The sequence below is a fragment of the Pelophylax lessonae genome (genome assembly GCF_965119305.1).
Source record: "Pelophylax lessonae genome assembly, chromosome: 7".
Classification (NCBI taxonomy): domain Eukaryota; kingdom Metazoa; phylum Chordata; class Amphibia; order Anura; family Ranidae; genus Pelophylax; species Pelophylax lessonae.
Window position 1 is genome coordinate 164,566,179 of NC_138774.1, and position 26,466 is coordinate 164,592,644.

The window sequence follows — 26,466 nt, forward strand, 5'->3', positions numbered from 1 at the left end:
CTTTTTTGAAACTATCAATGCTCCCTGCTGATACGACTGCTTGTGGAAGAGAATTCCACATCCTTACCGCCCTTACAGTGAAGAACCCCTTACGCATTTTAAGGTTAAACCGCCTTTCCTCTAGTTTTAGTGAGTGGCCACATGTCTTGTTGTATTTCCTTACTCTGAATAGTTTGTTCCTTATGCTAGGGTCGCCAGTACAGTATTTGTACATTGATATCATATCCCCCCTCAAACGTCTCTTCTCTAGAGAGAATAGGTTCAGTGCTTGTAGTCTTTCCTCATAGCTGATGTCCATCATTCCCCTAATTATTTTTGTTGCCCTTCTCTGGACTCTTTCCAATTCCAGCACATCATTCCTGAGGACCGGTGCCCAGAACTGGACAGCATACTCCAGATGTGGCCGGACCAGAGTCTTGTAGAGCGGGAGAATAATCTCTTTATTTCTGGAGTGAATCCCCTTTTTTATACATTTCAATATTCTGTTGGCTTTGCTTGCAGCTGCTTGGCATTGCATGACACTGCCAAGCCTGTTGTCTTCGTAATAGAATATCCAATTGCTGCTCAGCTGTCCACATTAAGAAAACAGTCTGAGTCTGGAAGAGCAAAAAGCTGTAGTGAGAATTCATTGCAAGGAGTGCAGCAAGCCTCTGCTCAGGGTGAGTTGTCTCAAATGTCTGTTATTAACAACCTGGTAAGCTCATTGTCAGATATAGTTAAGTCAATGGCTGAATGGAAGAATAACACGAGTAATAATGAGACTGGGGTTGCTTGCAATGTTATTCCTGTTAGTGACTCAGTCCAAAATTATTTTCTGGCTTCAGAGATGCATGTTCCAGAAACCTGTTTTACCACCTCAATGCTGGGAACTTTCATCCCCTTCCTTCCCAGGCCAATTTTCAGCTTTCAGTGCTCTTGCACTTTGAATAGCGGTTGCTCGGTAATGCTACACTGTACCCAAATTTTTATCATTTTTTTCACACAAATAGAGCTTTCTTTTGGTGGTATTTATTCACTACTGGGTTTTTTATTTTTTGTGATATAAGCAAAAAAAAAAGCAAAAATTTAAAAAAAAATATTTTTTTTCTACTTTCAGTTTAAAAAAAAACCCAATACAATCACATTTCATCATACATTTAGGCCAGAAGGTATACTGCTACATGTCCTTGTTTAAAAAAAAAAAAAAATCTTGATCAGTGTATAAGAATAGGTTTGTGTAAAAGTTATATAGTCTACAAGCTAGGCTACGTATCATTGAAAATAGATCAATCCTGATGTACTGACAGCCTATCTAAATTCTTGAGACCATAAAATGTCAGGAAAGTATAAATACCCCCCAAATTACCCCTTTTTGTAAAGATGACAGTTCAAGGTATTTAGTAGGAGGAATAGCTAGTTTTTTGAAGTTGCAATTTTTTGCCCACAATAGTTTGGGTAATGAAGATTTTTCCCCCCCACAAAATTGTCATATTAACAAGTTATTTCTTACACATGGCATAGATAAAATTACAATTGCACCCTGAAATGTATTCTCCTTCTCCTCCTGAGTATGGCAATACCAAATGTGTGAGACTTTTCCACAGCCTGGCTACATACAGAGGCCCAACATCCAGATAGCACCTCTGGCGTTCTAAAGGCATACATTACACAATTCATTGACTTAGATGATTCAGTATGTTAAGTATCTTACTTCACATTTGAAGATGCTGTATTGGGGATTAGAGCATTTGGTCCAGTGGCTTTGTTAGCCAAAGCTGACATTAAATCAGCATTTAGGCTTTTGCCTATAGACCAGGTGGCTTTTAATTCATTAGGATTTTTTTTTGATGGCTTTTATTTTTTTGATAAATGCCTACAAATGGGCTGTGTGTTGTCCTGTGCATATTTGGAGTATATTTCATCCATCCTAAATTGGGTAATCTGCTTTGAATCTGCCTGTGACGATGCGATTTACTGCCTGGATGACTTATTATTTATAGGCCCCTCAGAGTCGGATCAATGTGCTCGCTTACTTCAATAAATGTTTGACATAACCACATTTTTCGTGATTCCATTGGCCTTCCAAAAAGACTGTTTCGCCTAGGGTGTCTTTGGAATTTTGGGTTATTCTAATTGACACATCCATAATAGAATTTTGCTTACCGGTGGAGAAAAATTATAAGATAAAATCTTTGATTGTGGTATTTTTAAAATGAAAAAAGGTTACTTTAAGGGAGATGCAACCATTATTGGGTTTTCTAGCGTTCACATGCAGGATTATGCATGTAGGGAGTTTTTTTTTTTCCAGACGGCTTTCTATGGCTACATTTGGTTTAAAATCACATATTAGGCTGACCAACTCACTTACAGAAGATTTCATAGTCTGGGCTAGATTTTTGCTAGAGTTTAAAGGTAGAGCCTTTTTTTAGGAGGAGTTTAAAGATTCAGAGGCGTTAAAGTTATTCACGGACGCAGCAGGATCAGTGGGATTCGCAGCAGTTTGGGAATCCCACTGGTGCTGTGGGAGCTGGCCGAGGCACTGGGTTCTGAAACAAGCTACAAAAAACATTGTGTTAGTAGAACTCTTTCCAGTGGTAGTCGCCTTTTAGTAATGGAGAGCTGGTTTCGCCAATAGGTGTATTCTAATACATACTGATATTAAAGGTGTGATGATCGTAGTTCAACTGTTTATCTTCCAAATCTTTATTTGTTATTCAATTACCAAGAAACTTGGTATTTTTGTGCCTGCAATTTAATATTTGGGTGAAAGTTAAATGAATTACTGGGAAAACTAATACAATTGCTGATGCTCTATCTCGTTTGCAGATTGTACTTTTTCGACAACTTCATCCCAATGCAGATGCAGTCGGTCATGTATGCCCGGAACATTTTTGGAGTCTGATTTGATGGATTTGGTGGCTTTTCAGTTAATTAAGGATTCAGTTGCCCCACATACTTGGGCAGACTATTTATCCTCCTGGAATAAATTAATTTAATTTTGTAAGATCGGAGGCTTTTCCCCTGACGATCCCTCAGAGAGTAGAGTTTTATTTTTTCTATCTTCTTTAATGAAACTGTGATACTCATACAGTTACATAGTTGAAACACTAGCTGGGGTTTCCTTCTTTTTTAGATTAAAGAAGTTTCTGGCTTGTAGTGAAAATTTCACAGTTAAGCAAACCCTGAAAGGGTATAGGAGGACACATTTTGCTTAGGACGTTAGAAGACCTATATCCAGAGACATTTTATTTCAGCTTTGCTGAGTAACTCCTTTCATTTGTTTTTCTCGGTATGAGGCTTTAATGTTTAAAACAACATTTATTTTGGCATTTTTTTTTTTTTTTGTCGGAGCTAGTTCCTCTCAACAAACAGAGTGTTAATGGCATTTTTTTTAAATTAATTCCTCTTGCAGGAGTCAATATTTAGGATATGTATAAAGAAATCCAAGTCGGACCAATTAGGTAAGGGGCAATGGATTTCGATAGCTAAGGATGATGTTAGCAATATGTGCCCAGTTGAGATGGTTTGGCATTATCTGTCTAGTCGACCTTCAAACCCTGGTCATTTACTTATTCATATAGATGGGGCACCTCTCACTAAATATCAATTCAATTTCATTCTCAAGAAAGGGCTTAGATATCAGGAGAGCAGCTCGGCAGTGTTTTTCAGAAAATGTATCCATGTCACCTGCACTTTTTAACATGCTATGGAAGGGTATTAGAGGTCTGCAGTGGCAACAATTTTATTTTACTTTATCAAAATTATTTGAGACATGGCCTCCTCCATCGATATTATTAGTGCATTTAGGAGGTAATGACTTAAGAAAAATTAGAACTTTAGATTTATTGTTTGCTATACAAAATTATTTGTATAGGTTCAAACTGATTTCTCCAAATACTAGGATATATTTTCGAAAATAGTCCCTAGATTATCTTGGCTATGCTCTCAAGATTGTAGAATAATGGAAAAGATCATAAAAAGAATTACTAGGGCAATGGAAATATTTATTTCTTCTAGGTGGGTTTTCCTACAGGCATGTAGACCTAGAAGCAGCATTTGCTGGTTTGTATCGCCAAAATGGTGTTCACTTAACTGATGTTGGCCCAGACATTTTCAATTTGGGCCTACAGAATTGCATTGAAAGTGCCAGCCAGACTTGTTCTTTAAAACAAGTGCTGGCTTGTGGGGTGTTGTTGTAATCGCTGTAAAGTTAAGCTTGAGTTCTCAAAAACTGGGCTATTTTGCTAATGTTATTATTGAAATTATTTCTATGTTTACGAACAGCAATTATTTTGAAGAAGTGAAATTTTAATTTTGAAAATACCAATAAAGTGCAGCGGCCTTTTCAATGCCAATAAGTTGTGTGTGCTGTGTTTAATTTGTAGGTTTTTAGAAATGGTAAGGTTGTTGGAAGGTTGTGGCCTGCTATCCCGTAGAAGAGGGGGGCACAACCCTTTGGGCACACCTATATGAGATAGCGGTCACCCCTGCTTTATTAAAAGCTGGTTCAGCAAAATAAATGTTGTTTATTTTTGGGGACATTTCCCCCTTTATGAAATATGTGCAGTGTTCTGAGGAGGGAATTCCGGGCCAATAGGAATTCCGGGGCGGTAGGAATTCCTGGAATTTGCTGGAAGCCCACTGACCCTATATAAGACCCTGGGAGAATGAGCTTTTCCTCACACCAGGATACTTTATTTTTTGGAAGCTCCCTCCCACCCATTGCAGGTACTTAATGTGGTTATCTGCCACCTTGATATTTATAGGGGGGGGGGGCATTGTTGTAATCGCTGTAAAGTTAAGCTCGAGTTCTCAAACTTGAGCTATTTTCTAATGTTTTTATTTAAATGATTTATATGTTTACTAACAGCAATTTTTTTGAAGAAGTGAAATGTTTAATTTTGTAAATACCAATAAAGTGCCATGACCTTTTAAATGCCAATAAGTTGTGTGTGCTGTGTTTAATTTGTAGGTTTTAGAAATGGTAAGGTTGTTAGGAGGTTGCGGCCTGCTATCCCATAGAATTTAGCAGTAATTTGTATAGGACAGAACTTTTTTACATTCAAACAGTTCCCTGTGTTTGTACACATTACCATTCAATGTTCCATCAATTACTAAATAGATTTCCATTGATCCTCAAACATATTCAAGTCACCAGACACATTCACCGACCGCCAGAGCAATATGTTTTAAATTACCCATACTGCTCATTACACTTGAAGTTGGTTGAATACATGAATTCAATCTTTATAAATTGTACAATGTATATATATATATATATATATATATATATATATATATATATATATATATATATAGTATATACTATATTACCAAAAGTATTGGGACACCTGCCTTTTCATGCACATTAACTTTAATGGCATCCCAGTCTTAGTCCGTAGGGTTTAATATTGGGTCGGCTCACCCTTTGCATCTGTAACAGCTTCAACTCTTCTGGGAAGGCTGTCCACAAGGTTTGAGAGTGTGTCTATGGGAATGTTTGCCTGTTCTTCCAGAAGAGCATTTGTGCGGTTAGGCACTGATGTTGGAGAGAAGGCCTGGCTCACAGTCTTCGTTCTAATTCATCCCAAAGGTGTTCTATCGGGTTGAGGTCAGGGCTCTGTGCAGGCCAGTCAAGTTCCTCCACCAGGTTCCTCCACCCTAAATTCGCTCATCCATGTCTTTATGATAAAGGCAGGTATCTCAATACTTTTGGTAATATGGTATATATATATATATATATATATATATATATATATATAGGAGAGAGGGAGAAAGATAGATATTGTTTGTGTTTTGGAGATAAACATACTTCCTTTTTTCATTGGTTAGATCATTCTGATAAATAAATCTTCAGGCTCAAAGATACATAGAAATACAAACCTTTGCAATGACAGAAGTAATCAGAGTTGTTTACTCTTCTAGCTAAACAATATTCAATAATTAAGCTTTCCTTCAAACCACAATCTTTATCAATATAGATGAGCCCTGACACCCTACATGAGACATGTACTTGGCTGTAAAGCCTGGAGGTCAAAATCAATTGAAATCAAGAATGAATTGCTCTTGTGAAAAGATTTAGCGTTTGGAAACAAAGCTTGAAGCACATAACAATGATGCACAAGCCTTTTTTGGGAATAATGGGTGAAACCCTACCAGTACTCTTCTAAAAATAAAATTAGAATATTTTCCATCTTTTTGCTCACTTAGTTGCTTTATTTTAAGTTTTCTATGTGAATAAAGTAATAAATTAGGCTTCACAACAGCAACAACTATGCTTGCTTGTTAGAATATTTAATGACATTCATTGCATTACTAAGAGAATTCTCTTAATGCTTAAATTAATCCGTTAAAACAAACATTTTATATATTGTAGTTTACCAGTCCTATTATGTATTGGCTGCAATAATTTTCATTTTTAATGCATTATTTATTGTTATTTTTTCCCTAGTAATCCTGCCATTTACACACTTTCTCTCTACGTGCCTACACATACAGTATTTCTCTATTGTATCTATGGAGGGAGCTATGGTTGTCACACAGGCGGCACTTGAAACATGCCTACCCTTGATCACCTCTATTACTCTATGTCATCCTCCATGGATGATGAGATTAATAGTTTATAAAACAATGGTAACATGTTTCTCTCTTTTTTTTTTTTTTTTTTCAGTTCAAAGAAGTGACAGGGATGCTGCATTTCTGCTGAGATAAACAGGTATTTTCTGTACTGGCTGAAAATGTTATTTTAGGATTGGAAAGCTGCAATATTTTCCATTCTTATTTTTTGGGTTTAGATTTGCTCTATCAAAGTGTAAGTCTTTTGTACCTAGTGGTTATCTCCATTTGACTGGACAGGCTTCTGAGTTCAGTGACAGGAGGAACAAGGTTAGTCATCGTAAAGGTGTGATGAGAACAGAGGTGCTTGGTTGGAGGAATTATTAGTGTAGTCTACTTTGGAGTGAGAGGGCTACTTGTGAGTAGGATATTGGTAGGATATTGGGCCTGTGGTGTTTTTTTCTAATTGAGAATGAGAGAAAACATAAAAAGAATGGTTGTGACTTAAGTTTCAATTGTAAAGGTTGGTATTTTGCCATATTATTCAAGCCGTTAGTCTTTTCAAATTCAAAATCTCTTATGTGCCATGAGAGAAACTATGGTAGCTATATATGAGTTTTACATATGCATGTGGAGTTGCATCATGACCACTATTTCTTCATGTGTGGGACTGCAGCAGTTGGTATTCTGCTGTGTGGACACTCTGGACATTTTATAAATTATCATGAAAAAGTATAGCCAATGACTAGCTGTTCATGGTCTTTGATTTTGCTCACAAAATCCATTTAGGCATTTATCAGTGGTACTGGAGGTTCCTTGACATTATCTAATTTAACATCCTCCGGGGATATGGAGCTAGAATGCGTCATTGTCATCAATATAGGGCTATTCATATTACAGCAACAGCATGAAAACTAAAATAGCAAAAAGTCTACAAAGAATACTTACACATTTTTTGAAAAAAGGGTTTCTTGGATTTTTTTAATGGTATGTGCTTAGACTAGAGGTCATATTTTTCAATTTACCAAAAATTTTAGAAAATTATCACTTTCAAAAGAACAAAACTTTTGTTCTTAAATGAAATAGGACCAGTCATTTTCAATTTTGCTAAAGCTTTATAAAGATAAAATCTTAAAAAGATTCTTCTATTTTAATTTGTATTTGAATAAAAAAAGGTTTGTAAAAGCAAAGAGTAGTGCTGGACCTCCACCTTTATAGCTAGGGCAGTAAAGAACTCTTGCCATATGAAAACACTGAGCTGACGCTTGAAAATATGAACATGCTGTATTTTGCTAATGACAACAAACCTATCGTGTTTTGGCTCAGTCCTGATTAACAAAATCTCTATAGACTGCAGTGAGGTTTTTTTATGGATTTAAATTCAGCCCACAAATGTTCTGCAGTACTTATGCCAATACTTTTTAAAATACCAGCTGGAATTCAAAAATTGCAAGTAAATGGCTGGGGGTGAGCATTGTAATTGTAAAGTTAGTTTTTCTCTGCCAACCAGTTGTCAGGTATTAGAGAGGATAAAGAGTAGGTTTCACAGCAGTTCCTGGTTATATGACTCGAGGCCATGATATGTGACCTGATGTCAAGTGAATGCAGCAGCTCTGCATCATGTAATTTTACTTAACATCTGACTTTAGCTCATGTGACCAGCACAATGCCCTGACTTTCTGTTTGAAGCAGATAAATATATTTTTGCACCTGTTATTGTACGTAACTGCCTTCTTTCTCGAATGCCCTGTGCAAATAATCAAAGCAGGCCTAATGTTACAGTTTAATACTTTGTATTCATTTTTATAATCTGAGAATGCCTATGCTGCTTCCTGGTAAATAAACAAAACCAATGACAGTCCAAGTATTGTACAGAAATTCGGATTACAAATTGGTCAAAATGGGTAAAAAATATTTTCAGTCTTCAAGATTTTCCCCTTTTTTTCCAAGAAAGAATAAAAACATCTATACGTAAACAACATCTAAGGTGTATGGAAAAGTAAAAATTGGTACCTCTTATACTTGTGTTCAGAATGATAAAAAAAAAAATGAAATTGAAAAAAACAGGTGTACCTGCTCCAAAATTGTATTTATTCTCTCAACTTCACAGTCTATTACAAATCTTTTCTCCTGACGTCTGTCCATTTCCTCTATGATGCGTTTATATTCCTGAACATCTTTTATATTCCCTACTGATCGGGCTGTCACTTGCCAGTTGTTCTGTACGGCTGCCTCCATAATGGCCTGGAGAATGGAAAATCCTGGAGAAGAGAAATGACACAATCAGACTCTTTATTGTTAAGAATATGAAAAGAGCACTTTCAGATAAAAAAAAACATTACTGCAAATGGTTTTCTGGAAGCATACATCACGCAGGCACGTTGGTTCCTTCCTATCACTTCATGGCCTGCTTTCCCTATATTACACCATAAAAATACCTTCTGGCAGCACATATTTCTATATGTTCTTTCTGAGTAATAGGAATAAAAGTAATAAGTGTATGTACGGACATATGAAAATAACAGAAGATTAAGAAATAAACAGAAGCCATCCAGTTGTTGTGAACAGCTCTGTTTTTGATGACACGGGTTCAAAAAGTCACAGCAGTCAGTTGCATGGGTTACCTACTATTTAGCATTTTTCATTATTGCTAAACAGTCAGTCCAGTGACTTCTTATATTTAAGGGGACTTTAGCAAAGGTTATCATGCACCTCAATGCTTTACCGCCCTGCTGTTGTCTTTGCTTACATTTGATTTAAATTGCACAGAATGCCGCTTAAACAACACCAGTAATGGTGCAACAGAAAAAGTGAGACTTCTTGACTAAGTGGGGTAATGTCTTGTATAGAGAGGTTGCCCGGAGTTCTAAAACAATTGAGAAGCCAGTGGGAAAGCCATTCGATCAGCTTTAATCCACATTAAAGGATATGTGTGCATTCAAATGAAGGAAACACCCAGCCCCTTTTATTAAAACAGAAAATAACAATACAGATTTAGTGTGCAGACATGATCTCTTGGTCAATGCAGTTATCTAGAGGCATTTTTAAAGTAAAGACATCAGGTGCCTCTGATGTAGTGTGTGTACCCTTTTCCAGGCCACACATATAAAAAAAAAATTTATTGACTACATCGGGGGTGATTCGCTCTTTGGACTCTGCGCACTGCCTAGCACTTTGAGGAGTATTTCACATAAATAATAGAACTGCACACTGTCCCTTTGCACTTATTCCCTTTAATCACTATTCCAGCTTCAGCCCTGCTAAACTCTTCAGTGTTCAGTAAAGGGTATAATCTTATAGAGGTAGTGTGCAGTTTTATCGTTGGCATAGAATGCTACAGCGAGAAATTAGGAAGAGGAAGCATTTACGAGTAGCACAGTGAGCACAGGAGCTAGTTTAACTACACCTCGGAGCACTGACACTCATATTGTGCTGTGATAAGCATGTTCTATGCAGACGTACCCCTTTACCTTTACCCTTTAACCCCATATGAGAGAGTGGTTGGTTATGAATGATATAATAGAGACTGTACAAATGAATGCCAGAGTAAAAGTCATGTACTGACCGATACTACAGTTATAAGCGTCACTTGCAATAATTGGCAGTGCATAAATTTTCCCTGAAGGATTACTGTTTGGAAGCAAAAATACAGAAACTGCTGCAGAAAATGTATTATAGGGTGGAAAATTCCTGTTATTCTGAAATAAAAAAGAAAAAACAAAAATGAGCAGAAAGAAATATTGGTCACTATTTGACACTTACATTATATGGCTAATTTATGGATACCTAACTATCACACCTACCGAAAAGGCCAAAGGTATGCAGATGGATACACCTCCGAAGATTAAGTTCAGGTATTTCCAGTACTATTAATGCTGTTATCATATGAAGATATTAAAGAACTGTGTGTTTCCAACTTTATAGCAACAGTTTATGAACAGTTTGGCCCTTTTCTGTTGCTGCATGACTGTGTCTTTATGCACAAAGATAGGTTCATAAAGACATGGTTTGATCTAAGTGGTGTAGAGGAACCTGTGTAGCTGACACAGACCCCTTACCTCAGGGCCACTGAACAAAAATTAAAAAAACAGGTAAATATCAGCATCTGACCTCACAAATGCTCATTTAGCTGAATGTGCAAAATACTCACGAGCAGACTGCAAAATCTTGCGGAAAGCATTGCTAAAAAAAATTGAGGCTGTAGTAACTGCAAGAGGGTTGGAGGGGGCAACTGCATATTAATACTTTTTGGAATAGAATGTCCAACAAGCTTAAAAAGGTGTAATGGTCAGATGTCCTCATGCATTGGGTCATAAAATTCAGCTATCATTTAACACAGTTTGCCCTTTACAAAAATCAAGGTTTTGGAAAGTACCCTTTATTAGGTGATGGTTTACTAACTCCAAAAAAAGTCAGTACATGCAATACTGGTACTATCAAGATACATTTTCAGAATGCTTTATGAGAACAAAACCTAAAGACCTTTAAACTCCAACTCAAGCCAAATCTTTTAATTTCATTTTCGTGTAGAGTGAGAAAGTTAAAACCTCTATCAGGTTTTATTACAGCCTAAGTCCCTATTGGGGAGATTTTCTCTTGGTTTACAAATCAGCATTACTCCTGAACCTGTCAAACACCCTCCTAAGCTACTGTGTTAATTTTTCCAATATACAATTGTCAAAAATCTTTTAATTGCTTAAAGATTTAGCTAATTATTTTGGCTATAGTCAAAGCCAGCTGAACATTAGACATGTATTTATTAATGATTCTGCTAAAACATGTGTAGATGCCAGTAAATCTTGACTTTGAAAGTTCTTGGTTTATTAATACTACATGGCCCATTGGCATTTACTTAATTGGCCTTCAAGCCGTAATGGGGTTATCCTAATGTGACCCAAGTACGTCAGGCATTGTTCAAGCAATAGACTTTTTTACGCACACTATTCTTTTGAGGCTTTTCAAAATTCTGTCAACAATAAAAAATTGTAACTCTTTCCTACTCATTCCATTCTGTTGTAAGCACAAAAAAACACTGCAAAGGGGAAAGGATAGCAGCCACTCCTGACCAGCACAGGTGAATAAACAATGAAGAGTTGCCTTAGCTTACATTTCTTCACCATATCACACACCCTTATGCATGTCGCACCTCTTTACATTTACTTTCCTCTTTACATTTACTAACCCCCTGGATTGGTATCAGGAAAAGCCTGCACCCCATGTTCTAGGACACAGGAATGTGCCTTCATCTCTACTTTGAGCGGCACCATAAGCAAATAAACAGGTTGCAATGATGTAAAAAACATTGTTTGATATTCTATTTGAAAAAAAATAAAAAATAAAACAGCATTTGCTAATTCATTGAGCTATAAATGAGCACAGTGATTGTCTGTACAAAATGACAACTGTCACAACTCCCTTACTACTAGTAAGGGAGTATACATATGTGCATACCAATTTGTCAGTAGTTCTGCTTTAAAGCCAACTCTAGCCAAAACTGTTTAAGTTCTATGTAGAGTGGGGATGTTTTAGAAGTTCTATCTAGACAATCTATGTTTGTCTATGATACAGACAAGAAATGGAACAAGTGGCGCAAGCTGTTAGCACTACATAAAAACGATAGTCCATATAATAGCACATCAAGGCTATGATAAAGTCTTAAGGTGAGATGAGGAAATAGTCTGAATGCTCAGGGCCAGCCTGTTGGGGAGCAGAAGCGATCTCCAAACATGCAACAAACAAAAGAGAAAACAGGCGCCTCTGAGTTAAGACTGCGATTTAATATGGCAAACATATGCTGGATGCTTGTCCACAGGATCTTCCGGCATTTCCGAGCATGCGCACTGTGGTGGGAAACCAGCGCACGCTTCTTTTTCAAAGTCGGATCCGGTTTCCCACCACAGTGCGCATGCTCAGTCATTACGCCGGAAGATCCTGTGGACAAGCATCACGGCCACCGTGCGGCCTAAGCCTCCATCTCACTGCGGTTTCACCCTGCTGTCCAAGCCTCCATCTCACTGCTGTGACACCCTCCACTTCCTGCTGGACAGGAAGAGGAAGAGAGGAGATGATTACAGACCCACAGTGATGACTCCAAGCCCCAGCCTCCACACGGACACCGGAAGGACCCATCTTGTCTGCTTATACTTACCTTGATGTAAGTTTTTATTACTTGTTTGCCATATTAAATCGCAGTCTTAACTCAGAGGCACCTGTTTTCTCTTTTGTTTGTTGTATGTTTGTCTATGACTCCACTGAGAGGTTTCTCTTTACCTCCAGTCATGTCACCAACTATCATTTCCCTGTCCATTGAAAATGCCTTGACTGGCTACTGAAGCAAGTTTGCAATTTGTAGGCTTAGCAATGAAAAACTCTGGATTTGAGGGCAGGACACAAAAGGAAAGATGACAGCTTATTTGCAGTTTATAAGTAACCCAGCTGACTGGACCCAAATGTAGTGAGCTGATAGATGTGTGGGCAAAATGTATGACAAGTACCATCTCCTTTATTTGAGAACAATTTTCTATCTGACTTACCTAACATGGCAAAGGACCAATGTGTTAGGAAAGAATGGTGATTACAACAGAGAATGTAGTCTTGTTTAAAGATCAACAACTTTACCCAGTGGTCAGTAGATCATGTAACAACAACTGCCTTTATTCAGAGCAGGTATGTGCATTTCCCCCAACTAATTAATCCCCCAATTAACTAGATCAATGCATTTATGTTTTTTTTTTTAGCCTAATTATGATGAGAAAATTGGCTCAGCTTTTGCAGGCACGTAGGTGGTAGAAGGGAATCATGTTGTGTTAATCAGCTGGCCTAGGGGAACACAAACTATATTTGGCTTTGACCAAGGATTCAAGAAAAAGCCAGGCCCCAATATTAAAGTTCAACTAAATGAATGGCATAATATTGGGGTAAACTATATGACCAAAAGTATTGGGACGTTTGCCTTTACACGCACATGACCTTTATTAGCATCCCAGTCTTAGTCCGTAGAGTTCAATATTAGGTTGGCCCACCCTTTTCAGCTATAACAGCTTCAACTCTTCTGGGAAGGCTGTCCACCAGGTTTATGTGTGTGTCTATGGGAATGTTTGCCCATTCTTCCAGAAGCACATTTGTGAGGTCAGGCATTGATGTTGGATAGAAGACCTGGCGTGCAGTCTGTGCTCTAATTCATCCCAAAGGTGTTCTATTGGGTTGAGGTCAGGGCTCTGTGCAGGCCAGTTAAGTTCCTCCACCCCAAACTTGCTCATCCATGTCTTTATGGACCTTGCTTTGTGCACTAGTGCGCAGTCATGTTGGAACAGGAAGGGCCATCCCCAAATTGTTCCCAAGTTTGTGGATGGCCAAGTTGGGAGTTGGGAGCATGAAATTGCCCAAAATGTCTTGGTATGCTGGCGCCTTAAGAGTTCCCTTCACTGGAACTAAGGGGCCAAGCCCAACCCCTGGAAAAAAAACACACACCATAATTCCCCCTCCACCAAATGATTTGGACCAGTGCACAAAGCAAGGTCCATAAAGACATGGGTGAGCTTGGGGTGGAGGAACTTGACATGCCTGCACAGAGTCCTGACCTCAACTGGATATACACCTTTGGGATGAAATAGAGCAAGGTCCATAAAGACATGGATGAGCTTGGGGTGGAGGAACTTGACTTGCCTGCACAGAGTCCTGACCTCAACCTAATAGAACACCTTTGGGATGAAATAGAACAAGGTCCATAAAGACATGGATGAGCATGGGGTGGAGGAACTTGACTAACCTCAACCTGATAGAACACCTTTGGGATGAATTAGAGCACAGACTGTAAGCCAGGCCTTCTCGCCAACATCAGTGCCTGACCTCCCAAATGTGCTTCTGCAAGAATGGGCAAACATTCCAATAGACACACTCCTAAACTTTGTGGACAGCCTTACTAGAGGAGTTGAAGCTGTTATAGCTGCAAAGGGTGGGCCAACTCAATGCTAAACCCTACTGACTAGGACTGGGATGCTATTAAAGTTCATATGCGTTTAAAGGCAAGCGTCCCAATACTTTTGGTAATATAGTGTATGAATATTGATAGTAGCAAGCATTTTGTTGTGTTTTCTCTTAGGCATACATTATACACTTTTTTTTGTTCAACCAGCAGGCTGAAAGAAAAAAGTGAAGATTACCCTATTAACACACCCTGTGCTGCAGGGGGAATCCTTTCCGCAGGCCTATTGGGTTTTGTTGACAGCAAACCTTCCCTGTCAGCAGAATACAATCATAAGTGTTGTTGGCTATAGCTGGCGGCACTGATCAAACAACATAAGATTGACTTACTGTATGTATGACTAGTAGCCCATACATGGATCTAAATTTGGCCAATGTCTGCTGAACTGTCTTAATTTCAATCCATGTATTGCCATTTAAAGACATTAAGCATTTTCTAAACATTTATCTATTTATATTTATTGAGTCCAAGGTCACACAGATCACACAGTTTTGCTAGATATATGTGTATTTATTGGGTTACACAGATAAGAATAAAAAAATTAGATAGCAGAGCTCTCATGTGTACTGCTGTGTAATTGGTGATAATATTACTTGCTACAACATAATCAAAAGTAAACACAATCAACCCAAGACAGTACAAGCTCAATGATTAATGCAATATCAATGACCTTGCAATAATGAGCACGCACATAAATGCTACAATATGTATGAAATAACTGTGCTTTGGATAATATCTCTAAATGCTTTCTCAGTTCCACAGTAAGCATGAAGCTGCCCCTTTCCAATCTATATGTACAGGTTTGTGCTAAATACATAAAAATAATAATAATAATAAATTAATTAATAAATAATGATAATAAAAAATACAAAAAAACAGAATATAGCTGTATAAATTCTATGAAAAGAATATAAAATGGTTAGATGCTACAGTATATCCCAAAATTAGAAAAAGGGAATTCCGGTACCAAATGATCTGGTTGCTGGGTAAACATATGTACCTGCAATGTTGTGGGGACTGAACTCCTGAACACAATGAAACTATCAAAGGAATTATGTGAAGAGCCCAAAGGAAGTCAAAAAGATGACAGAGAAATGGCTGGTGAAGGGATGGCACCTGGTGCAGAGGTGAACTGGGGGGGGGGGGGTGCAGGGGCAGATACTCCTTTTCAGGGAAGAAGTCCACGCCTCCTAGAGGATGAAACACATAGTTGTATCTGTCCCTGAAACCCCCCAGTTCACCCCTGCACCAGGTGCCATCTCTTTACCAGCCATTTCTCTGTCATCTCCAGCCTGTCTGATGACCGCACAGTAAGGGATGAAAGCTGACCCCCCCCCCCCCCACAAAACCTGTCAGTGAACAAGATCTCGTCTCTACCTCCAGAGTGACAGCCTCAACCTCTGCCTACACTGCATCATACTCTTGCTTAGAAAGCAAATGGATGAAGACCTGCACCTGTACCTGTGACATCTGAGGCTACCACTGGTATGATAGACACTCCTATGCTCACACTATATCCTGCTCATCTGAGAGGAAGATGCCTTGTCAGAGCAATAGAGATTAATCCACACCACCTGCAGTAACACCAGTGGTATGATATGCTTAAATTGCATAACAAGAATCCACCACACATGGAATGGAACATGTCCTTGCAGATAGGACCGCTAATGCATTTCGGGAGTCAAGCTCTGATGAAGGGAGCTTGACTCCCGAAACACGTTAGTGGTCCTATCTACAAGGACATATTCCATTCCATGTGTGGTGGATTCTTCTTATGCGATTTTGTCATCTTCTTGTCTGTGAGTAGGCATTTGGCATTTTATTAAAATATTTTTTATGGTGACCACGGGTAATGCACTAGGTGTTTGCGCCTCCTTTTTCTTTTCTCTTATGTACCCATGTTGGAGTTCCCTGCCGGATGAGAGCAGCACGCCGGTCTTCCCCTTCGGAGTGATTGCTTATAGGTGAATGGTGAGATCAGATGTCCAGAGTGGTTTTTGTATAGCTGAGGATCAGAGCTTACACCACTGAGGTTTCCTGCTACTCACTACTATCTGATTTCCAGATTTAGGGAAACACTTTATGACATTCCTTATTGCATATTATGTACATATAGTGTGAAGGTTCACTATATGTACATATAGTGTGAAGTGTGTGTTTTATGTGACAACGTTGTCATAATAATTTTATCTGTGATTAGTAGTCTGCAATATTTTTGTGTGTGATTTTACATTTTTGCAATTAATAAAATTTACCATTTTACTACTTTGGGATAAACCGCGGTTTGCCTAATTCCCCTCCTCCTCTTTTTGAGCTCCTTTGGGTTCTTCCCATATTTCCTTAGATGATATATGCTCTCAGGGCTTGACCAAATGATGAATAAGAGATAGCACCGTTAGCAAAATAAACAGATGCACGAACAAAGGTTGAACTGCTAGTTCTGACTTGCGTTTGGAGTCAGGCAATATGTTAGGATATGTTTGGCAAAGACTGAAAAATTGAATCATTGTGTACACTGGTGGGGGGTGAGCAAATAAAGCCAAACATGTAATGACCTTATGGCCCAAGTTTTACCCCAATGGCAATGTTGGGCTCTTACCATAACATACCAGATCTACAGAGACCTTTTCTAGTTGATAATAGGCTCTTGTGTGCGCATATATACTGCAAAACAAAAGCAGTTGCCAAGGTACAAAGAGTATGGTTCACAGTCAAAACAGAGGGGTTTTATTATTTATGGAGGGGCCAGTCTCCTTATTACTGTAAAGTGCAATTCAGAAAGTTGGACAACACAGATAACATTATATTTAACACATGCTGTCATATATTGCAATTGTGAAATAATATTCACATGACTGCCCATTTTGTAGGATAAGCAGCCCAACCAAGGGATATACAATCATCAAGCATTATTATTGCAAATTCATTTTTATATCATAATATTGGAATTTTATATAGGAAAACAAGAACTTTTCTCAACATTTTCTACGGGTCCTGAAGCTGATTTTAGCAGGTCATGTTGCTTTTTGAAGTTGTCTGTCAATCAGATTGTTAAGTGCACAACAACTTCTTACACAAAACATGTTATTATCAGTAATGTAGTACCATTGCAGCTCCAAGTTATTGTCTTATAATGCTTTTTTAATGGTGTATTTTAAAACTGAGCGCTTTGGTGTCTGAAGAAACTGTTTGCTAATGATGTTTATGAAATAATTTTAATGAGAATATATGAGTGACAAGAAAGACAGATGAAATATCATGTATTTTCACAACAAACAATATTTTTTGTGCATAGTTTGAAAACGTTTTGCTATTCTGAATATTAAAAAGATCAGATGGTATAAAAGAACAATTTCTCCCAAAAGAAAAGAAACACACATTTAGTAAAACATGACCAGTGGCACAGCTGTGCTGTTTATGCACAGCTTTGCTGTTTTCCAAACCTGTCCTAAAATATCACTAAGGCCCTACTTACACTATGACAGGCATCATGCAGTTGCATGTTTATGCTAATTTTGTGTGAACATTTTTGCTTTACACATATAGGGCAGCCCATTCATTTTAATGGACTGCCCTATACATGACAAACATGTCAAAGTTGTTTATACAGCTTTTTCAGCATTGGGCTTCCCACGTTTTCTAACTGTGTGGTTTAATGCATTTGTTGTGCATTGTTCCATGCATAAAAATGTGAGTCTGCTTGCTGCATTTGGGGTGCTATAAAAAAGAATGGCAAGTGTGATGTGTTTTTTTTTTTTTGCATGATTTTGCTTGCATTCACAAAACTCTCAGGTGTGAACGCAGCCCTGGAAGTCATGTTTTTCAGATTTGCAGGTATTCAAACAGCTGTATTATTTAATCACAACCTAAAGCTTAACTCCAGCCAAAGTTTAAATTTTTGGGTAGAACTGTGGAAAGTTTACGTAAGTGTATGTATTTTGACGGACAACCTGGCACCCCTGGGTGCTTCCTCCAAAATACAGCTTTCCCCACTCTGAAACCAGGAACCAGGTATTACAGCTGAGCATTGCATCCAAGAACTAGACAACACTAGCTTAGGTGCAAACTGGAACTGATTCCTTATTGTAAATTCACACAGAATAAATACCACACATTATCCAAAAACAATGCAAACTTTAAACAGTAATATCATCAGTACATCTAACAGTACATCTAACGAACAGCTAAAATAAACACATAAACATCCCACAATGGTTTGGTAACAAGGTAAAGTGGACACAATGCTAGTCACATCTCCAAGAGGATAGCAGACAGACAGAAACAATAGGTGACTCAATTTACAATGGTAATTCACACATAGGAGACACACAATGGGGAAATTATACCATGGGAGAAAGACACCTTAGTAAACTGATTATAGCAGGGGACCCCAGCATCATTTTTTTTAAGCGGTTTATGCTAAAAAATGCTCTGAGTTTTGGTGTGTGTGTGTGTGGGGGGGGTTGGGCATAGAGGCCCCTCATCTGTATACAGGTTCTCCAGTTCTTAGGGTCTGTGTATTTTGGGAGACATGGACCTGAATTCAAAGCAAAACCACTCCAAAGGTCCCCCAGGCAAACCCCTCCCAAAGAATAGAGCCCCCTCAAAAGCCAAGGCCCATAGTCAGTAGGCAAAATGCTACCCTGCAGTCCTCTCCAAAAGCCCCTGTCTCGATTAGGTCTGTTACATGTATAAGCTTCAAAGGGGTGAATACTCTTCAGGAGGGCAGCATGTTCAATTTGAAGCCGAGATAAAGAGCAAGAGGACATGACCTCAACTAGCAGGAAGAAAGTTCAAAATGAATCTTAGAAAGTATTATTTGATGCTTGCAATAGACTTCCAGAAGAGGTAGTGAGTCATATATATATATATTTATATATATATATAAAATATATATATAATATATAAATATATAATATTTATATTATATAATATAATATAATATTTATAATATTTATATTATAAATATATAATATTTTTATATATATATAAAAGCTCTTATTATTTCAAAAACAATTTCAATATTTTTATATCTGCCACTTTTTTTAAATAATACCCAGTGATTCAGCAATGAAGGTCCTAATTTAGGCATTACAACATTCTGAATCCTGTATCCCAACTTTTTCCCCTATCACAGTGGTAACTCCAACACACATTACATAAACATAATGATAGTCCGCTGTTTTCACCAACAGGAAACCCAACCTAATGCCTGGTACACATGACGAGATTATCGCACGAATGGTCGTCCGTTTTTTTTTTTGCATGCTAATCTCATATTGAAAATATAGAGTTTACTAAAGTTACAACAATTCTCATACAAAATAAAAATTTGGAAGTTATGTCATGTGTTGTAGTGTATTTGTATTGTATTTTCGAATGACAACTGTACTTATTAAACGAAAATCTTACGATCTGGTATCGTACGAGAAACATTTTCGTGCTTTTCCCATCGGATACTATCAGATGAACTGTCGCGATCAGCTCTTGAAAGCTGTGTACTAATGATCAGATTATTGTATGATCGCTTAGAAAGTGCTATTTTTGGTATGATTTTCTGATCGCCTGTACAGGCCATAAGAAATATGATGAAGACTTTGCTAGAGGCTTTAGAAGATAAACCTTGTCATGCAAAAAAGCATGAAAAAAAAGGTGAAAATGAGTATTTCATTTAAAGGATAGATTATTAAATGCACGTGTTTTTGGAGGTGAAAAAATGTGAATCTATTATTTTTTCTCTCTCATGAACAGTGAATCATGGGTACAATGTCAGGCTCCTGCAGACACTTCCTACACCTCTCTGTCCATATCTGTATGGGCTGTCAGTTTCAGAGCTACAGGAAGAATGAATGAACTACGAGCACTTTGATCACCCTGATTGCAGCTCATTAAAACTATAAGTCTGTCTGATGCAGTGGTGAATTAGACTTGTAGTTTATTCATTCACAGTTTACGGTGAATGTATGACGCATCTGTGCGAGTGGAGACCTGGACAATTGCGCCAATTTGAAAATATGACAGTGGTTGAAGGGGGATGCTGCATAATAACATGTTACATGATAAATACAGCTGTATCATGTACGAATTTCTAAAGGCAAACTTATCCTTTAAAATATGGGAATTTTTAATGGTACAGAGGGGGGAATTCAATAAAGCATTTGCAACACTTTTCTAGCGCATGAACCCTTTAAATGCCCTGCACGTAAATCAGGAAAATATTACATCAGTTCTGTTATCCCCTTCCCACCCAGCCCCAGCATCCCTTTAACCACTTGCCTACCGGGCCTATTTTTGACACTTGGTGTTTACAAGCTAAAATAATTTTTTTTTGCTAGAAAACTACTTAGAACCCCCAAACATTATATATTTTTTTTTAGCAGAGACCCTAGAGAATAAAATGGAGATTATTGCAATATTTTTTTATTACACTGTATTTGCGCAGCGGTCTTCCAAACGCAATTTTCTCAGAAAAAAATCACTTTTTTAATTAAAAAATAAGAAACCAGTAAAGTTAGCCCATTTTTTTCCATAATGTGAAAGATAATGTTACACCGAGTAAATAGATACCCAACATGTCATGCTTCAAAATTGCGCATGCTCACGGAATGGCGACAAACTTTGGTACTGAAAAATCCCCATAGGCAACACTTTAAAAATTTCTACAGGTTGCCATCTTAGAGTTACAGAGAAGGTCTAGGGCTCAAATTATTGCTCTCGCTCTAATTATCGCGACAATACCTCACATGTGTGGTTTGAACACCGTTTACATATGTGGGCGGGGTTTCCGTATGCGTTCGCTTCTGCTCGCGAGCTAACGGGGACAGGGCGCTTTAATTTTTTATTTTTTTTTTACTATTTATTTTATTTATTATTTTTTATTTTTACACTGTTTTTTTTAAAAAATATTATTTTTATTTCTATTACAAGGAATGTAAACATTCCTTGTAATAGAAATAGGCATGACAGGACCTCTTTTTTGTGAGATCTGGAGCCAAAAAGTCCTCAGATCTCACAAGTACACTAAAAGATGAAGAAAAATAAAATAAAATAAAATAAAATGAAAAAAAAAAAAGGGACCTTTAAACCGGTTGTTAGGCAACAACGTTTGCCGTCACTCGGGTCCTCCAAGACCATAGAGTCGAGTGAGGGCAAGCTTGCCCTCACTCGACATCCTGTCTGTGAGGATCCGGGACCGGATCATTTTCCCCGCTTCCGGCGCGTCCGGTAAGCGGGGAAAAGGACCGGGACACAGCGGGAGGGGGCACCTCTTCCGCCATCCCGGAAGGGTGATCCTGTGGCGAACCTGCTGCTGGGACCACCCTTATCGGAAAGCCAGCCACCCACCGTTTAAAAAAATACCAGGGTTATGGCAGCTATCTGCTATCTGCTGCCATAACACCGGCCTTTAGGTTTAAATGGAGGACGTATATATATACATTGGCTGGTTGGCAAGTTTAAGTGGGTCTTGAGGCCCGGGTGAGACAAACGTCTTAATCACAAGACCATTGTGATTAGCTGTCACAGTGGTCACGTGATTAGGAACACATCCCACCAACTCCATTCATGACTAGACAAATAGAGCTATCTATGACAGCTTGGTCACTGTGCTGAGAGCATGTAGTGAGCGTGCACTCAGCACATAAACCTCAGCTTTCCATAAATGCATATGTGGCAAGCGTGGTCATCAGAGCCTAGATTCGTTCATATTCCCATCGCACATCTTGCTGGATATAGGCACATAAGTTGTGGGTGCTGCAGCGATCACCAGCTGGACACTGGATCTATCACAGATACATACGTTTTCGCCAGCACACCAAGGATCTTGCACAGGAGTCCGAAGAAACTTTTTTATTGCAGAAGGATAACATCAGGATAGGTGCAACGTTTCAGAGTTACGCAGGACCCGTTCGTCAGGCAATATCCTTGGTGTGCTGGCGAATATGTTTTTCTGTCATCAGAGTCTACTCATTTTTGCTGCAGCAGGAGGTTAAGACTTCCGGCTTTTGCATCATTTTCAAAATGTGTCATTATGGCTGCGACAAATTCAATACCAGTTAGGGAATAAGCAAAGACCAATGCTACAATCAATGTACAAAAAATGCTTCTGTGTTTATACTTTGTGTCTTTACAGTGCAGGGGAGCCATTTTCACAGACACACACACAGGCTAAGGAACAGTATACAGATTTATCTTCCAACCTTGCAGAATTTGAATTGTATTGAGTCCCAGCCAGAGCAGCCATCGATCAACTGGACATGAACCTTGCTGCGTGTGTGTGGAAGTGGGGGCAGCTGATTAGACTGTTCAAATGAAATAAAGTAAATACTGCTAAACAATTATTTTATTGCAAGGACTATGAAAAATCAATTGTTTGTATAAAACTGTTTCTACACAAATCAGACCAATCTAAATCCTTTTTGATAAAAGAAATCTTCGAGCACACCCTACCAACCAGCAGGCTCCAACATGTTCTGAAGTCAATAAACTACTATTAGAGGACAATGGCACATTCAATGCACCAAGTGACAGATGCTTGATTAACTAATTCTTCTCTAATGACTGTGCATTGCATGCACCTGTAGTCTTGTGAGCTTGGCCAGACTTCGATATTACTGAGCAGTGATTATCCCACTCCTCACAAGCAGTGAACGAATCATCACTGTTGCAGCAGATCCATTAACCTCTTATTCTAACTGTGGTAGTAAATTTGCTGAATGTTCTGCTAGGGATGTGTATTTCATAGCCAGAAGTAAGGATTAATTAAAGCTATGGGTCAAACAACGTCACTCATTGCTAAGTACCTTCTTGCTGTTTTGTAGTACTCTCACAAAGAAAGGTTATGTTTGGGTCAGTACCACCAGATATGTGATATATTTATCGTATTTTGAAAGCACCGCCAGTTACTTTGACGGAGACATCTGTTTCAGTGCCACTGAGCACCTGCACCATCTGGCAAGTAATTTGTGGTTAATTTGCTGGGCTTTGTCACCAATTAAATTTGTATATATATTATACATTTCAATATTTTCCCCACTGTCAGGAATTAATATGTACTTTTACATTTAGACTGCTTTTCAACAGTTAGTGCATTCTGTCATTACAGAGGGCTATTTAGGTTACACAACTGGTTCAGAAAGGCGCTACAAGATTCTGCTACTGTGGTCACAAATAATTTTCTAGGGCACAGAAAGGATACTGGATCAGAGATAAATAAATGGCAAATGCAATGCCATTTTCAAGCTGGATTTGAATTGGCAATGGAAAGTTTCAGAGACAAAACAGATTGTTACACATGACTCATCCAATCAGATCTGGCATCCTTCTATAAAGTGACACTAAATTCTGTTTTTTAAAAACAAATCTACTGAAATATGTATTCTTAGCACAAAGAATTCCTTCTATTGCCATCAGCCTCCTTTAAGGCTGGGTTCACACTATTGTGATGTCAGACATTGCATGTGATTCGCACCGCATTGCTGTGCAGATCACATGCAATGTCTGTGTGATGCAAATTCAGCCATACAGATTGTATGGCTGAATTCATATCACATTCAGACAAAAATAGTGCAGAACCCTTTTCTTAGTCCGCACTGGAATCAGATCACTTGGGTGTTCACACCCTTGCTATTAAATTCTTCACCATTTGACAGTTTGCACCGTGATCTGCGAACTGATCTGTGTCATTAACCTCGTATTGATAAGCACAGCGGTTGGCATGGGGCAGTGTGAACTGCCAGCGGGAGACATGCGATGCGGGAACCTACACTGGAATACAGCTGGTTCCCGCATCACAATAGTGTGAACTAAACCTTCATTTTCAAATTCCTTTTTTTTCTGCTTCTATGATCAGACTTGCTGTTAAAGGATGGCTACAATTGTTCTCCAAAGTTTCAGTGGACATAGAACAGTGCACATTACCGCAACTAACCAAAAAAATGGAGGGGAGAAGGTAAAAGGAGAGGCTTGGGAGCTCACAGACATTACAAAGAGACAGAAAAACAAAGAAACATTTTCAAGAAAAATAGGATATCTATAAATCATTTTTAGAGAATAAAGATATCATCTATGCTTTACACTTTAATGTAACAAATGTGTTATCAGTTTTGGTATAATTGATTTACTAATTTCTCCGTAACTAAACCTTTAAAAAAATCCCGGTCAGAGTGTTCCCAGATTCCAAGCACTGCCCAATGAAGTTTTCAGAGAAAGATATAGTTTAGCAGCAACTTGTGTAACAAGATAGTGAAGTCCCACAAAGAAGCACTGTGAAAAGTCAGGTTAATCTGGTTTCCATGAATTATAGAAAAAGCTGGGTACACACTGTCAGTTTTTTGTAAAACTAACATATTCCTGCATCCACACAAGCAATGTAGATGCAGGAATCCCCAGGCAGGGAAGGTGTATTCTGACAGTGGGGACTCTTCCACTGTCAGAATACACTGATCAGTACTGCAGCCAGTTAACTGCAAGCCGCAGACTGAACAAGGTTCTCATGCAGTCCTGTTCATCGAAAGCTGATCTAACGATTGTCTTCTGCCAAACAGGGAGGGCCACACACAGATTTAAATTCATCCAGTCCTTGTTGAGCCCTTTGAATTTTAATCTGTACCCAGCTAAGTACCCATCTGTACTCAGCTGTACTAAGAATCTAGGGAGTGGAAGGAAGAATGTCCTACCTAAGATCAGTTAAGCATCAGTACCTGTTGCAAATAACCTCTAATTCAAACTATTAATAAACAGGCTGATTGATTGAGATATATATATATATATATATATATATATATATATATATATATATATATACAGTAAACCCCCCTCCATTGCGGGGGTTACGTTCCGGACCCAGCCACGAAAAGTGAAATTCCGCAAAATAGGAAAACATTATTAAAATGCATTGTAGGCATGTTTATTTTACTGTCACTGTACGTGTAGAAGCATTTTAAGGTCTTTAAACACACTTTTTAAACAATAGAAACTCATTTAAACACATAAAAGATACTAAGAGACATAGCAAGAGCTATGGAAAACACAAAAATATTTCATTTTTAATGATTTATATAGTAAAATAACATTACAAAAAAAACCGCGAATTACCGGGACCGCAAAAACTGAACCGCGATGGAGCGGGGGATTACTGTATATATATATATACACTACTCATAAAATTAAAGGAACACTTTTTAATATGAGTAAAGCATAAACTAAAGTCAGTTAAAAGCCTGGGATATTGATCTGGTCAGTTAAGTAGCAGAGGGGGTTGTTAATCAGTTTCAGCTGCTTTGGTGTTATTAAAATTAACAACAGGTACACAAGATGGGCAACAATGAGATGACCTCCAAAACAGGAATGATTTTACAGGTGGAGGCCACTAACATTTTTTTCCCGACTCATCTTTTCTGACTGTTTTTCACTAGTTTTGCATTTGGCTAGGGTCAGTGTCACTACTGGTAGGTACCTGGACCCTATAGAGGTTGTACAGGCAGTCCAACTCTTCCAGAATGGCACATCAATATGTGCCATTTCCAGAAGGTTTTCTATGTCTCCCAGCACAGTCTCAAGAGCATGGAGGAGATTCCAGAAGACAGGCAGTTACTCTAGGAGAGCTGGACAGGGCTGTAGAAGGTCCTTAACCCATCAACAGGACTGGTATCTGCTCCTTTGTGCAAGGAGGAACAGGATGAGCACTGCCAGAGCCCTACAAAAGGACCTCCAGCAGGCCACTGGTATGAATGTCTCTGACCAAAAATTTAGGAAACAGACTTATTGAGGGTGACCTGAGGGCCCGACATCCTCTAGTGGGCCCTGTGCTCACTGCCCAGCATCGTGGAGCTTGATTGGCATTTGACATTGAAAACCAGAATTGGCAGGTTCGCCACTGGCATCCTGTGCTTTTCACAGATAAGAGCAGGTTTACCCTGAGCATGTGTGACAGATGTGAAAGGGTCTGG

At 38.4% G+C, this 26,466-nt stretch overlaps 1 protein-coding gene across 5 annotated transcripts in view; it reads right to left on the reverse strand.

The window, feature by feature from the left end:
• GRIA3 (glutamate ionotropic receptor AMPA type subunit 3) overlaps positions 1-26,466 on the reverse strand; it is a 427,883-nt gene that overhangs the window by 124,902 nt on the left and 276,515 nt on the right. For all 5 annotated transcript variants that reach the window (XR_014225478.1, XM_082263155.1, XM_082263154.1 and 2 more), the window contains exon 4: positions 8,608-8,795. Coding sequence is in view for 4 of the 5 variants with exons in the window: in XM_082263155.1 (XP_082119281.1) it covers positions 8,608-8,795 (188 nt within the window). In the remaining variant the exon portion in view is untranslated. The remainder of the gene's footprint in view (positions 1-8,607; positions 8,796-26,466) is intronic.